The 10,986-nt window shown below is 49.2% G+C and overlaps 6 protein-coding genes across 6 annotated transcripts; 4 read left to right on the forward strand and 2 right to left on the reverse strand.

The window, feature by feature from the left end:
- Window positions 1-40: 40 nt before the first annotated feature.
- Window positions 41-1,247, reverse strand: ANOM_006443 (amidohydrolase family protein; the record flags this gene model as incomplete). Its single annotated transcript, XM_015551699.1, has 2 exons — window positions 41-201; window positions 260-1,247. 2 exons carry the CDS (start codon window positions 1,245-1,247, stop codon window positions 41-43), a joined length of 1,149 nt encoding a protein of 382 aa, XP_015405535.1.
- A 566-nt stretch (window positions 1,248-1,813) lies between these two features.
- ANOM_006444 (isopenicillin N synthase family dioxygenase) lies at window positions 1,814-3,228 on the forward strand. Its single transcript, XM_015551700.1, has 2 exons — window positions 1,814-1,951; window positions 2,057-3,228. The coding sequence occupies exons 1-2, from the start codon at window positions 1,877-1,879 to the stop codon at window positions 3,035-3,037; spliced, it is 1,056 nt and encodes a 351-aa protein (XP_015405537.1). The 5' UTR covers window positions 1,814-1,876; the 3' UTR covers window positions 3,038-3,228.
- Window positions 3,229-3,245: 17 nt separating this feature from the next.
- ANOM_006445 (SDR family NAD(P)-dependent oxidoreductase) lies at window positions 3,246-4,335 on the reverse strand (the record flags this gene model as incomplete). The annotated part of the gene is made up of 2 exons (XM_015551701.1): window positions 3,246-4,087; window positions 4,263-4,335. The coding sequence occupies 2 exons, from the start codon at window positions 4,333-4,335 to the stop codon at window positions 3,246-3,248; spliced, it is 915 nt and encodes a 304-aa protein (XP_015405536.1).
- A 1,730-nt stretch (window positions 4,336-6,065) lies between these two features.
- ANOM_006446 (protein rds1) lies at window positions 6,066-6,716 on the forward strand (the record flags this gene model as incomplete). Its single annotated transcript, XM_015551702.1, has 2 exons — window positions 6,066-6,359; window positions 6,414-6,716. The coding sequence occupies 2 exons, from the start codon at window positions 6,066-6,068 to the stop codon at window positions 6,714-6,716; spliced, it is 597 nt and encodes a 198-aa protein (XP_015405539.1).
- An 82-nt stretch (window positions 6,717-6,798) lies between these two features.
- Window positions 6,799-7,434, forward strand: ANOM_006447 (putative stress response protein Rds1; the record flags this gene model as incomplete). The annotated part of the gene is made up of 2 exons (XM_015551703.1): window positions 6,799-7,111; window positions 7,193-7,434. 2 exons carry the CDS (start codon window positions 6,799-6,801, stop codon window positions 7,432-7,434), a joined length of 555 nt encoding a protein of 184 aa, XP_015405538.1.
- Window positions 7,435-7,883: 449 nt separating this feature from the next.
- On the forward strand, window positions 7,884-8,771 carry ANOM_006448 (uncharacterized protein; the record flags this gene model as incomplete). The annotated part of the gene is made up of 1 exon (XM_015551704.1): window positions 7,884-8,771. The coding sequence occupies one exon, from the start codon at window positions 7,884-7,886 to the stop codon at window positions 8,769-8,771; it is 888 nt and encodes a 295-aa protein (XP_015405532.1).
- Window positions 8,772-10,986: the final 2,215 nt, after the last annotated feature.

Here is a 10,986-nt window from a genome sequence, read left to right on the forward strand (position 1 = left end):
TTTTTCTCTCGATAATTCCTAACAGTAATCTGATCGAATATTATTTCAAATCCAGAATCCGAGCTGCATTTCCGCCCAGCACAGCTGCAGCTGCATCTCCATCTTTATCGAATGTAGCGTGAATGGCCTTGTAGTTTGTCGTCACACTAGGCCATTCTCCTTCCTTGTCATCCAAGGGAGGGAAGAACGGGTGGTCGGTACCTAGTACTTGGTGAGCAAGATCCACATTAACTATCATTGTTCCAACGAAAAATCATACCAAAAAGCAAACGATCTGTTCCAGATGCTGCCATTGCTGCTTGCAAGCCGGCAGTGCCATATACTACAGCATCAAGATATATATTGGTCTTCAAGACATCCCATACGCTTCTTTGAGGGCCAGGCACATCACCACCGTTGGCAATGAACTTGCGTTCATGATGGATACAGCTTTCGATCCGTCCTGCAAGAAAGGGAAGCGTGCCTCCAGAATGGGCCAGCAAGATCTTCAGCCGCGGAAACCGATCAAAGACACCCGCCAAAAGCATTCGAGTCACCGCAATTGTCGTTTCAAGGGGGAACCCTAAAGCCAGCGGAAGAACATGTCCGTAGCGATTCATCGCATCCGAACCACCAAAAGCTTCGTCGGGTAGTCCGTAGTGTGGGTGTAAGAATAGAAGTGATTCAGTATCCTGCAGCGCCCCCCAGACAGGATCCAGCTGGGTATCATCCAGTCCTTTTCCCAACCCGGAGGTCCCCATGATGACCCCACGCAGATGCGGCAAGGTTTTAAGTCTCTTGATTTCGCTCACGACAATGTCAGCGCTAGGAGCACTTAGCGGCAGCGCGCCGAAAGCAAATAGTGATTCCTTCTCGTGTAGTGCCAGGAGTTTATCTGGGTCTCCGGCCTTGTTAATACGTGCGCATGTGTTTTCAAGATCGTCGTTGATGCGTTGCGCCCATGTTTGCGCTTCTTCAGGTTCGAGAAAATCTAACCAGGGGTTGGCGAGGGAAATCACGCTACAGTTGATTCCATGGCGGCGCATAAAGGCCAGCTTCACGTCGATATTCCAATAGGATGAGTCGACTGGACGACCCCGTTCATCGAGGGGAATGGAAGTGTCATCATCTGAGGACAGGATAATTAAACGGGGGTCTGCACCATTAGCTGGGTCATGGACATAAGGGACGCTCTTGCGAGCACGGAGCATTTCCATATACGCAGGAGGGTAGACATGGGTATGAATGTCAACAATAAGAGGTGGCATGATTTATTCTGCTCTTTCGAGTCCTGCAGCGAGGTGAATGTGTGTCAAGAGAAGGGAAATTGGTACTTTGGTTGTGAGGTTGATGAGGTTGCAATGAAGAGGAGGGGAAGTTGAGGAGTCGATGCATATGAAAATGAGGGCGGGGTTACAGTGTGCATCATCTCCAAGATCGCTCTTTTCCCAAGAATTGTAAGCATGCTGAATTCTGTTATCATGGCCTGATCAATCTTCAAATCAATGATTGTTGTTATCTTTCTCTGTCCTATGGAGATCCAAGTCAAGAAGATAAGATTAGATACCAACCTATGTCTGTACATAAATTATAATATTAGGTTGATGTACTATCTTCCCCGCTCGATTGGAAGCAGTATCATTCACGCAGGTCACGGGGGAGGATCTTCCACTCCTTTACGGATCGCCTTTTAATATTCCCCTTCATCTCTCTCGTTGTCCCGCCTCTGGTCCCGTGGAGTAGAAGTGACTTCACCAAGTCTTCACCTTGCGCCACCACGCCAGTTAACATTCAACCTCTCCCTTACCATAAATCCCCATTCCCATTATTCCCTTTCTTCAATCGACTATACTTCTATAACATACCCGCCCTGTGTGCTTGAGAACTAGCCTTCAAAATGGAGGGGAATCTGCCACAACATTCATGTCATCCAGCAACCACCGCTGTTGACAGAGATGATATTATCATTCCAGTGAGTATAATAGCTAAAGATCAATGCAATGCTCTCACTATATTATTCAACTTGATGATCAACTCATCTTTCTATATATCGTGAGCGTCTGACTTATGATTGTAGGTCATTGACTTCGGTCCCTTTCTCAACGGAACACCCGCTGATAAGCATGCCGTCGCCGTCTCCATTGTAGAAGCATTCAAAACATCCGGTTTCCTCTATCTCAAGGAGCACGGTCTTCCTCCTTCCGTCGTCTCCCGGGTGTTTGGCTCATCTGCACGCTTCTTTGCGCGACCCCAGGACCAGAAAGACAGTCTGTGCTGGACTACCCCACAGGCGAACCGTGGTTACGTGAAGACGGGACAAGAGAAGCTGAGCAACGTGGACGACCCAACGGCGCCTGAAGTTCTCCGAGCTACCCCAGATCTCAAGGAAACCATGGAGATTGGTCGCGATAATCTGGACGATCAACCCAATCGCTGGCCGGACCAGATTGACGACGAAGGAAAGGATTTCAGAGAAGTCATGACATCATTCTTCAACATGTGCAAATCCCTCCACACGGAAGTGATGAGAGCCATCGCACTTGGGATGAACTTACCGGAGCATTATTTTGACTCCTACGTAGATGCAGGAGACAATAATCTTCGACTGCTGCACTATCCAGCTGTGTCGAAGGAAGTCTTCAGGAAGAACCCGTCGCAGGTTCGTGCGGGCGAGCACAGCGACTATGGCTCCATCACGCTTCTCTTCCAAGATCGTCGCGGTGGGCTCCAAGTGCACAGTCCCAAAGATACCTATGTCGATGTGACCCCCATTGCAGATACAGTGGTCGTCAACGCGGGTGACCTCTTGGCTCGATGGTCGAATGATCTGATCAAGAGCACCCGTCATCGCGTCGTTGAGCCACCAACCCCCATTGGTGAGGAGGACAACTCTGACATGTACCCAGACCGCTACAGTATTGCATATTTCTGCAATCCCAATAACAACAAGCTCATTGAAGCTATCCCTGGGACCTATGGGGATGATATCAAGGAAGCAAAGTACCCAGCAATCGTTACCGGGGATTACCTGGTCCAGCGCCTCACAGCTACTTACTGAATCTTCAACAAACTGGTCGGTTATAATCCGCTCCAGCATTATTTGCCCAAGCTGCAGCCCTATTCTCCGTCTCTTATCCCTAGCTTCCGAAAAGCATTGCAACGTAGTGTCTGTTCATGACGATAAAAAGGTCAATGCATGTATCTCCCGTCTAATATTTACATGTTGATATGGAATGGAACCGTGAAAAAAAGCCAAGGGTGTCTCCTTAATACGTTGCCACCCCAGTACTCAGCCTTCCACCGTCAGTAATGGTGATATTCCCGTTCAAATAACCACCTGCAGCACTCGCCATATAAAGAATCAGCCCAGCGATGTCCTCCTCACCGCCAGCCCTCGTAAGAGGAATGATCTCCTTCTTAAACGACCCATCCGAGATCCCCTTATCACCCTCCTCGAAATTCCGCGTCGACATCTCGGATAGGTAAATTCCCGGTGCGATGCCATTAACTCGAATATCATACGACGCCAACGTCGTCGAAAGCATTTTCACCAAATGATTCGCCGCTGCCTTGGAAAGATTATACGCTGCACTCATCGGCACCTTCCGATTGAACCCCGCAATAGAAGTAGTAATAATAACTTGCGCAGTGGGCGCAGCAATCTGATTCTTCACGGGTGCCGGCCGCCGCTTATTCGCCGCTTCCAGCAGCGGGAGGAAAGCCACTGCCGTATAATAGGCACCGGTCACGTTTACATCCAGGACCTTAGTAAAGTCATCCATGGGGACGGACCAGAGAGCATCACGGACCTCGGCGAGACTGGGGAGGGATCCGTCTGGCTTAGGAGGTGGGGGACTGGCGTTTGGGCCGAGAATGCCGCTGTTAGCGATGAGGAGATCAACGTGATCTGTCTGTGCCGAGATAGTCTGGTACGCTGCTTCGAGGGATGCTTTTGAGGAGACGTCCGCTTGGATGGGGATTATGGCGCTGCTCTTGCTGTTCGGGCTTTGCGTGATGGTTTCTTGCAGGGCTTCTTGTCGGCGGCCAATGATGAAAATCTTGGATGCGCCATTTGCGTCGAGCGTGTGGGCCATCATACGGCCTAGGCCTGTGGTGTTGTTGTTAGCTGGTACTTTGTGATGGGGTTCGTTGCTTTTCTTTGCTTGTCTTGGCTCAATGCGGCCTGTTTCTCAATTTATGCGGTGATATGGTGGACTTGTCACTTGCGTATTGGTTGTAGAAGAAGAAATACGAGGGCAAACAATGATTCTGCTTGTACTTACCACTTCCCCCTCCTGTTAGGACTACGACCAGTCCTTTGACGGAGAATAGACTAGAGGGTTGAAGGTGAGACATGTTTGGGTGAAGGGGTGAAGTTCGTAAATGTCCGTAGTTGACAAGGGGTCAAGTGAAGTAGCAGTAGCGTGTCAGCAGGGTTTCCTTCTTCCAGAGATATGTCAATGGTTTATAGAGGAGGAACAAGGATGAGTTGATTGATAAGTAGAAGTCGTCATTTTCCCCACTCGGGGTTGGACCGAGTTGCCTGCGGGGTAATTCTCCCCTTCCCCGGTGTTTGCTCCTTCGCGTCTTTTATTTCCAACTAGAGTCCTTTGAACATACTGCGGTTCCTTCTGGTTGTAGAATGCAATTGATCTGTATCTCTTTGGAGGAGCAAGACTGGGTACATCAGGCTTGTTTTCAACGGCGGACACTTTTATCACTAGCAATCTATCTGTCTTACATCCTATACTATGAGACTTAGGTACCATAATTCCACGCCCATTAGAGCTCAGGGCTAACTCAATTGCATGATACATCCTACAGTCGTCTCTCCTGAATAATACTATGCTTGGTCAAATCGCGGGTGTTGACAGTTGATCCAACTTTGTATCAAAGTGTATCCAACCACCCCTCGAGGCAACAGGCAGCCAAAGTCTCCCTTTATAGAGAATTCGCATTTGGTCTTCACCATCGCAATGCTCTCTGTAAGCCGGTGATCATCTGTTTGAACTTAGGGTTTTTGGGTCACGAGACGCCGGCAATCCAACAGGTTTGTGGAACATACAAGTGTATCGTACTCAGGAATGCATAACTCTGAGTCAAAAGAAACACCTCCCCCACTTGCTAGAAGGTGTCTTCTACGAGAACTTCGGTCCTCGGTATTCGGCTCGTCGGGTTCTGATTCCAATTGATACGACCTTCTAGAAATAGATGAGCTTTGCTTCACGTCATCGTTCCAGGCCAGCCGTTACTTTCCGGCATTGCGCCTCGACCGAACACAAACAGGCTCTTAACTTCTAATATTCGTCAGTCCCACTTTTTTCACGTTGTATGCATTTTAATTCTGCAAGCTATGCAACTATATATGCCCTTTTGTTCTGAGCGTGGCAGTGGCCGATACACACCTCGACGAGCCAGCTCAGTAGCACCAACCTTGTCCGGTGCACTGGATTGTCAAATCTCACATAATAACAATATCATTTTAATCACCACTAACTTACCTACTATGTATATGCGATGCGATTCCTGCAAACACCGTGAGTGAGAAGATCTACTTTTTCATGCCCACTTTCAGACGCTGTGTAGCGCGACTGGTTTAAAACCACCGGCATTTCTGTTTCAACGGCCTATCGAAGTCAACTGGAAGGTTCCAAATTGCGGAGGAGCAATCTCCTCCACAACAATTGAAGCTATGATCAATTATAAGGTACTTCTATCCCGTTTTAGGTACCCATTTGCTGCCAGCTGGATGGTTGTGACATGGGCATGCCGCATGTATTACGCATGTAACATCTACAAGGCATGACGGTCAAATTCAAAATTCTAGACTGGCAATGGAGATGATAGACGAAATGATAGAGGAATTGCGTCACGCATGGCCCAGCAACTTGACGGAATGAACACGGAGTCTTTATAAATTGCCGGTGCCCATAATCAACGTTCGTAACCTCTATCAGCCGGTTCTTGAGTTGATAAATATACATTCTTGTTAATCTGTGGTGATTTTAACGCGTTAGCGGTTGGAGATGTCCTTGAATCGGTTTCTCGCGCTCAGTTGCCTGAGCTCCGTGCCAGCGATACTGGCGATGTCCCACGCAAAAGTTGTTCGATCTACAACTGTGCCACCTGTGGTCAGTCACCCAACTTCGTTAACCCACACTCCATTCAGTGGCACCCCAACCACCACTGGAGCATTGCATGCTTCTTCAATTGGTACTGGGGTTCCCAGCTTGGGGATCTCGCCCACAGCAACAACTTACCCTAGCGATGGGCAACTCCACGACCCTCAGCCAGGCCCATATATCCCAGCTGGGGGTGTTGGAACTGGGGGAGAAACGCCAGTTTACGATGCGAAGAGCGACTTCGACTATGAGCCGTTAGTATGCTAATAAATGGCTTATAGGTTAAAGGGCTCATACGGACTATCATACTAGGCCCTTGCTCTTTATCAAGAATATACTGAACTTGATCTGTTCCACGATGGCTTGGCCCGCTTTTCGGTAGAGGAATTCACAGCTGCTGGGCTCACGGCTGAGGATCGTTTTTTAATCGAGTTCATGGCAGACCAGGAGGTTGGACATGCAACGATTGTTACTAACATACTAGGAGCAGAGGCCCCTAGGATGTGCACCTATAACTATCCGTATACCACGGTGTATGAGTTCGTGGACTTCTGTCAGAAGCTTACTCGCTTTGGGGAATCTGGTGTTTATAGTTTCCTACCTCAATTCGCGTGAAGCAGCAATACTTCTTCTCCAGTCGATTACCACAGAAGCTAGGCAGCAAATGATTTTCCGTCAATTCGAAGGACTTTTCCCAATGCCGGTCTGGTTTGAGGTTGGTGTACCCCAGTCTTCGGCTTGGACATTACTGGCACCATACATCGGCTCGTGCCCCGAGAATCAAACCAGGTTGGCCTGGCAGAACTTCCCTGCCTTATACATCGAAAACCAGCCAAATCCGGCGAGAATCAACGGATCATCTGCTTTCAATGAGACAGTAGGAGGAGGTGTGAATTCTTTGAATAGTACCGCTGTCCCCAGCGACGACTCGTGTGTCAACTCCACTACCCTGGGCACTAGCTGCTACCCTGCGATTACGCACAACCGCACGCTGGCCCTGTCATGGCCAGGTCGAGAGGTGTTTCTTCACTGGGATGAACCAGGTTGACCAGTCGGGCCTAACAACAGCTATATCACCTCTACGAACGCAGGAGATCCCAAATACGTAGTGTGGGTAACGCAGCTGAATGTGACATATTCTCCCCTAGAAATGACCGGCGACAACTGTGGATCGACAATTCAACCTGACGTCCAAACTTATGCCGGCGATCCTGCAATTAATGGCACCATGTTCATTGCGATCACAGACTCAGACCCCTATTTGAGTCCGTTCAACCTCTCAATGATCAATCCCCACGTGGTTGCTGGCCCGGCCCTCTATCAATCTGGTTGATAGATTCTTCATCTTGAGGCGTGTATAAGCTGATAAGCTAAGGTATATTAAGCCTCGTTAGACATGTCATCTTCTAGGTGTTTTTCCATTTTTGAAGCCAGGAGGAAGCTTGGTGATGGGCGCATTCCTTTAATTGACGCGAACTCGCCGAGATAGTCTATATGGAACAATGCTGGAAGAACTGATTGATGCTCATATATTCCAAAAATTGTTTTCTTTAACTAGCCATGCTCAGATAAAATTCTCAGTTGAAGGGGTGTGTATATAGACTTGCATGATATGACATGTCCATAAATAGCAACGTTAACTCCGCTAATGTCCGGCGGCGATCGTAAACATTTCTCCCGACTTGACAGGTGAGCTTTTTCCATCGACAACCGTTCAAACACCTATAGCTCAACCAACGCCGGATTTCCCATACGCCTAATTTCTCTACATTACGCGCCATTATGGAAGCACCTAGGAATCGAAAGCAACGACGAGCAGCCGCCGCTGCCTCCAAGAGCGAGTCCGACTCCACCTTCGATCCGTCCTCCATCCCGATGGCCCATCCGCCCCGAAGCACCACAAAGAACCCGAAAGAAAAGACGCTGGTGGAGTTGATAGCTGAGCGGGAGAGCGAACTGCTAGGCCTGGGCCATGACAGGAGCTCGACCGGAATGGACGGTTCGACTCCTGGGACCCGATTCGTGAGCATCGACCCGACGTCTGGCGAGATTTCCAACTTGGATGCATCGGAACTCCCAAACGAACAACAAGGAACAAAAGAATCTATCACGGGGTCAGCATCTGACGGGAATTCGGGGTCTGGGGAAGACGAGGACGCGCCAATCCCACCGTTCATCGACACGGTGCTGCTCTCGGTGCCCCTGACGACGTTACACATGACGTTAGCCTATCTCGCGGCTCATCAGTACGCGGAATACATCGTTTTGGACAAACTCATCCGCGAATCTGTATTCGTTGCCTTCCCGATCCTGACGTTTGCCATTCACCTGGCGCATGGGCATATCGTGTCCTTCGGTAATGCCCAGAGCTCAGAACACGTCTCGCTCATCCCGTTCCACCGAGATAAATTATCGATCGGGTTTCTTCGAAAACTGCTCTTCCCGCCATCATTGCGGACTATGGTCTTCCTTCCGCTTGCTATCTGCCTTGGGGCTAAGCTGATGGCCATGACCAACGAAGAGCCATACTACGCTGTCATGAAGCGAGCACCTTCCATTGGGACGCTATGGGTGTGGAGCATCTTGGAGATCCCAGTAGGCGCGGCTGTATTGGGGGCATTGGGGCCAATGATTTGGGGTGTGTGGTGGAAAGGTTACGGCATTCTCTGAGCGGAGATGCGGCAGCAGTTACCGGAGAGTCCGAATATCTAACCAGGGATGTCCTGCCCGACATGTGCTTACGCTCTTTCGGTTGGCTTTCACATTATTCCATCTCCAACTGCCTCTGTAGGTCAGGCGGCACACGTGCCGCCGCTGTATAACGGGAGTGTTCGGGATTAGCGAAACTTGGTTTGGGCGCCAGCCAAATGACAACGTCACCATACAGGGTAGATGGTCTAGAGTACTAGGTTTGAAGACGCAACAACGTTGTATGCATGAAATTTCGAGGGGTTTCGGTCAGGTTCGGTGTGGGACTGCAGTGACACTGCATACATCACAACGGACATCTGGCAGCCAACAGTGGGCCAGCTGTGCGTACACAATAGTAGTGGGGATGTTGGGCTGGGAATAGTGTGGCACAAGCCTCTAGGCAAGAGCAATGGTTTTACATACTACGGCGTACAGGCAAGAAATTTCCTGGCAAGGATTCCAGCCCATCATGTGAATATGACTTACTGGGTTGTGAAGGGCAACAGAGAGAGGCTACGACTCTCCGGTCACACCAGAACAGCAGGCTATCAAAATTCTCGATTCCCGGTTTTTGGCCGAAACGGATGAATTACATCCAATATAATCCATTTAGGAAACTTACAGGCGAGCGAATAGCATCCTAGCGGGAATTAGCTGGCCAGGGGTCGACGTGGCGACAGTCTAGTCGGGGACTAGGTTGACTGTTCCTGGTCGACTGAGCCTTGCCACGCTTAAGGCCCCAAGATTGGATGGAATACGCCGGGACGAACTAGACCGGGATTGAAACCCGACAGCTGGATCCCTGTGCAAGCGATGGTGCCTTGAATCCAAGCGAACGGGGTGGTGTCTGCAGCTAGAGGAGACTATGTCACATGACGATATGCAACCCCAGTTACTCGACGTCCGTTCTCGGATAGACCGATATCAATGGCCTTTCCGCTCGCTGGGATCATTGGCGACGGACAGTGACTAGTTGCTATCGTCGCGACCGCCACCAAACCCTCGGAGGGGGTTGTTGTCTGTCATTCAGTGATCGGCAAGGAGGGGAAATGGAGGCACGAAAAGCGGCGCAGTATCACCCATCACCTAGCGCGCCAGGCGCACAGTCACCGGGGCCTTGGAAGCAGCACGAGTAACTCCACCTTCCATTCCCTCTTCGAGAGTCTCGTCGATAGTCTGAATTGGAATCTCAGAGAAAGCGGGGCTAGAGTGGAGGAGGGGTTTCAAGCGCCTTGAGGGCTGGTGATAGACGGGACCAAGGATAAAAGCTTCACACCATGAGCTGAGCGCGGACCAACCGGGTAGAAAAGCACGGATGGGACGGACAGCCGTACGATCCCGCAAAGCAGATCCAATCCCAAGTCAACCGATGACAGCTGATGGCGTGTAACCTTCCCAAAGCGGGAAAGAAGATAGACAATGAGATTGTCGCGCTCTGATACTAATGGGTTCATCACCCGTCGGGAAACCTTGTTGGGGCGATTTGACAGGCGCATTGTCCGATCTAGTTCAATCGAACTACTGAATGCTAAATCGATTAAGTCAATCTATTTTTTTGGCGAGCCGAACCCATCAGTCGATCAGCTCAGCCCGGCTGAGAGGAGAGGAAAAAGCAAAGAGAAACATGTGGCGGTGCGAGACCTGCGCCACACTCGTGTCTTGTAATACTTTACTAAATATAAATGCATCCAACAAAAGTCAACAAGCTCAACAAAGTACAACAACAAAAGGACTCAACTTTGAGACCAGTATTAAACTTCCCAAAGTTGATCCTCCTCTTACCTCTTGCAGTAATCGACGCCCTCGAACTAGAACTAGGGAATCGTGCATGACGGGTCTCTTTTGCCCACCGCCACTCAAGGTGGACTCCCTCCAGCTCCACAGGAGGCTATTGTTTGGGTTGGCGGATCCCCGTCAGTGATCCATCCCACAGACCGTCCTTCTCCGATTTCTTTTGATTTTCTTTTTCCCTTCTTTTAATTTAAAACGAATCCATTTGACTTTTGTACTCTGAAACTTAGTTTCACAATATGGAATAGCAAAGGAAATAATAAATTAATCACTCAACTAATCAAATACACCAAAAGCAAAACCAACCCAAACTCAATCAATTAATAATCAAAAATAAAATAAATGAATGAACTAGTTTAGTTACAAATGAAATCCAAAGAAGCAAAAAGCAAGAGGACAAAAG

This window comes from Aspergillus nomiae, assembly GCF_001204775.2.
Source record: "Aspergillus nomiae NRRL 13137 chromosome Unknown contig00197, whole genome shotgun sequence".
In the NCBI taxonomy this organism is placed as follows: Eukaryota; Fungi; Ascomycota; class Eurotiomycetes; order Eurotiales; family Aspergillaceae; genus Aspergillus; species Aspergillus nomiae.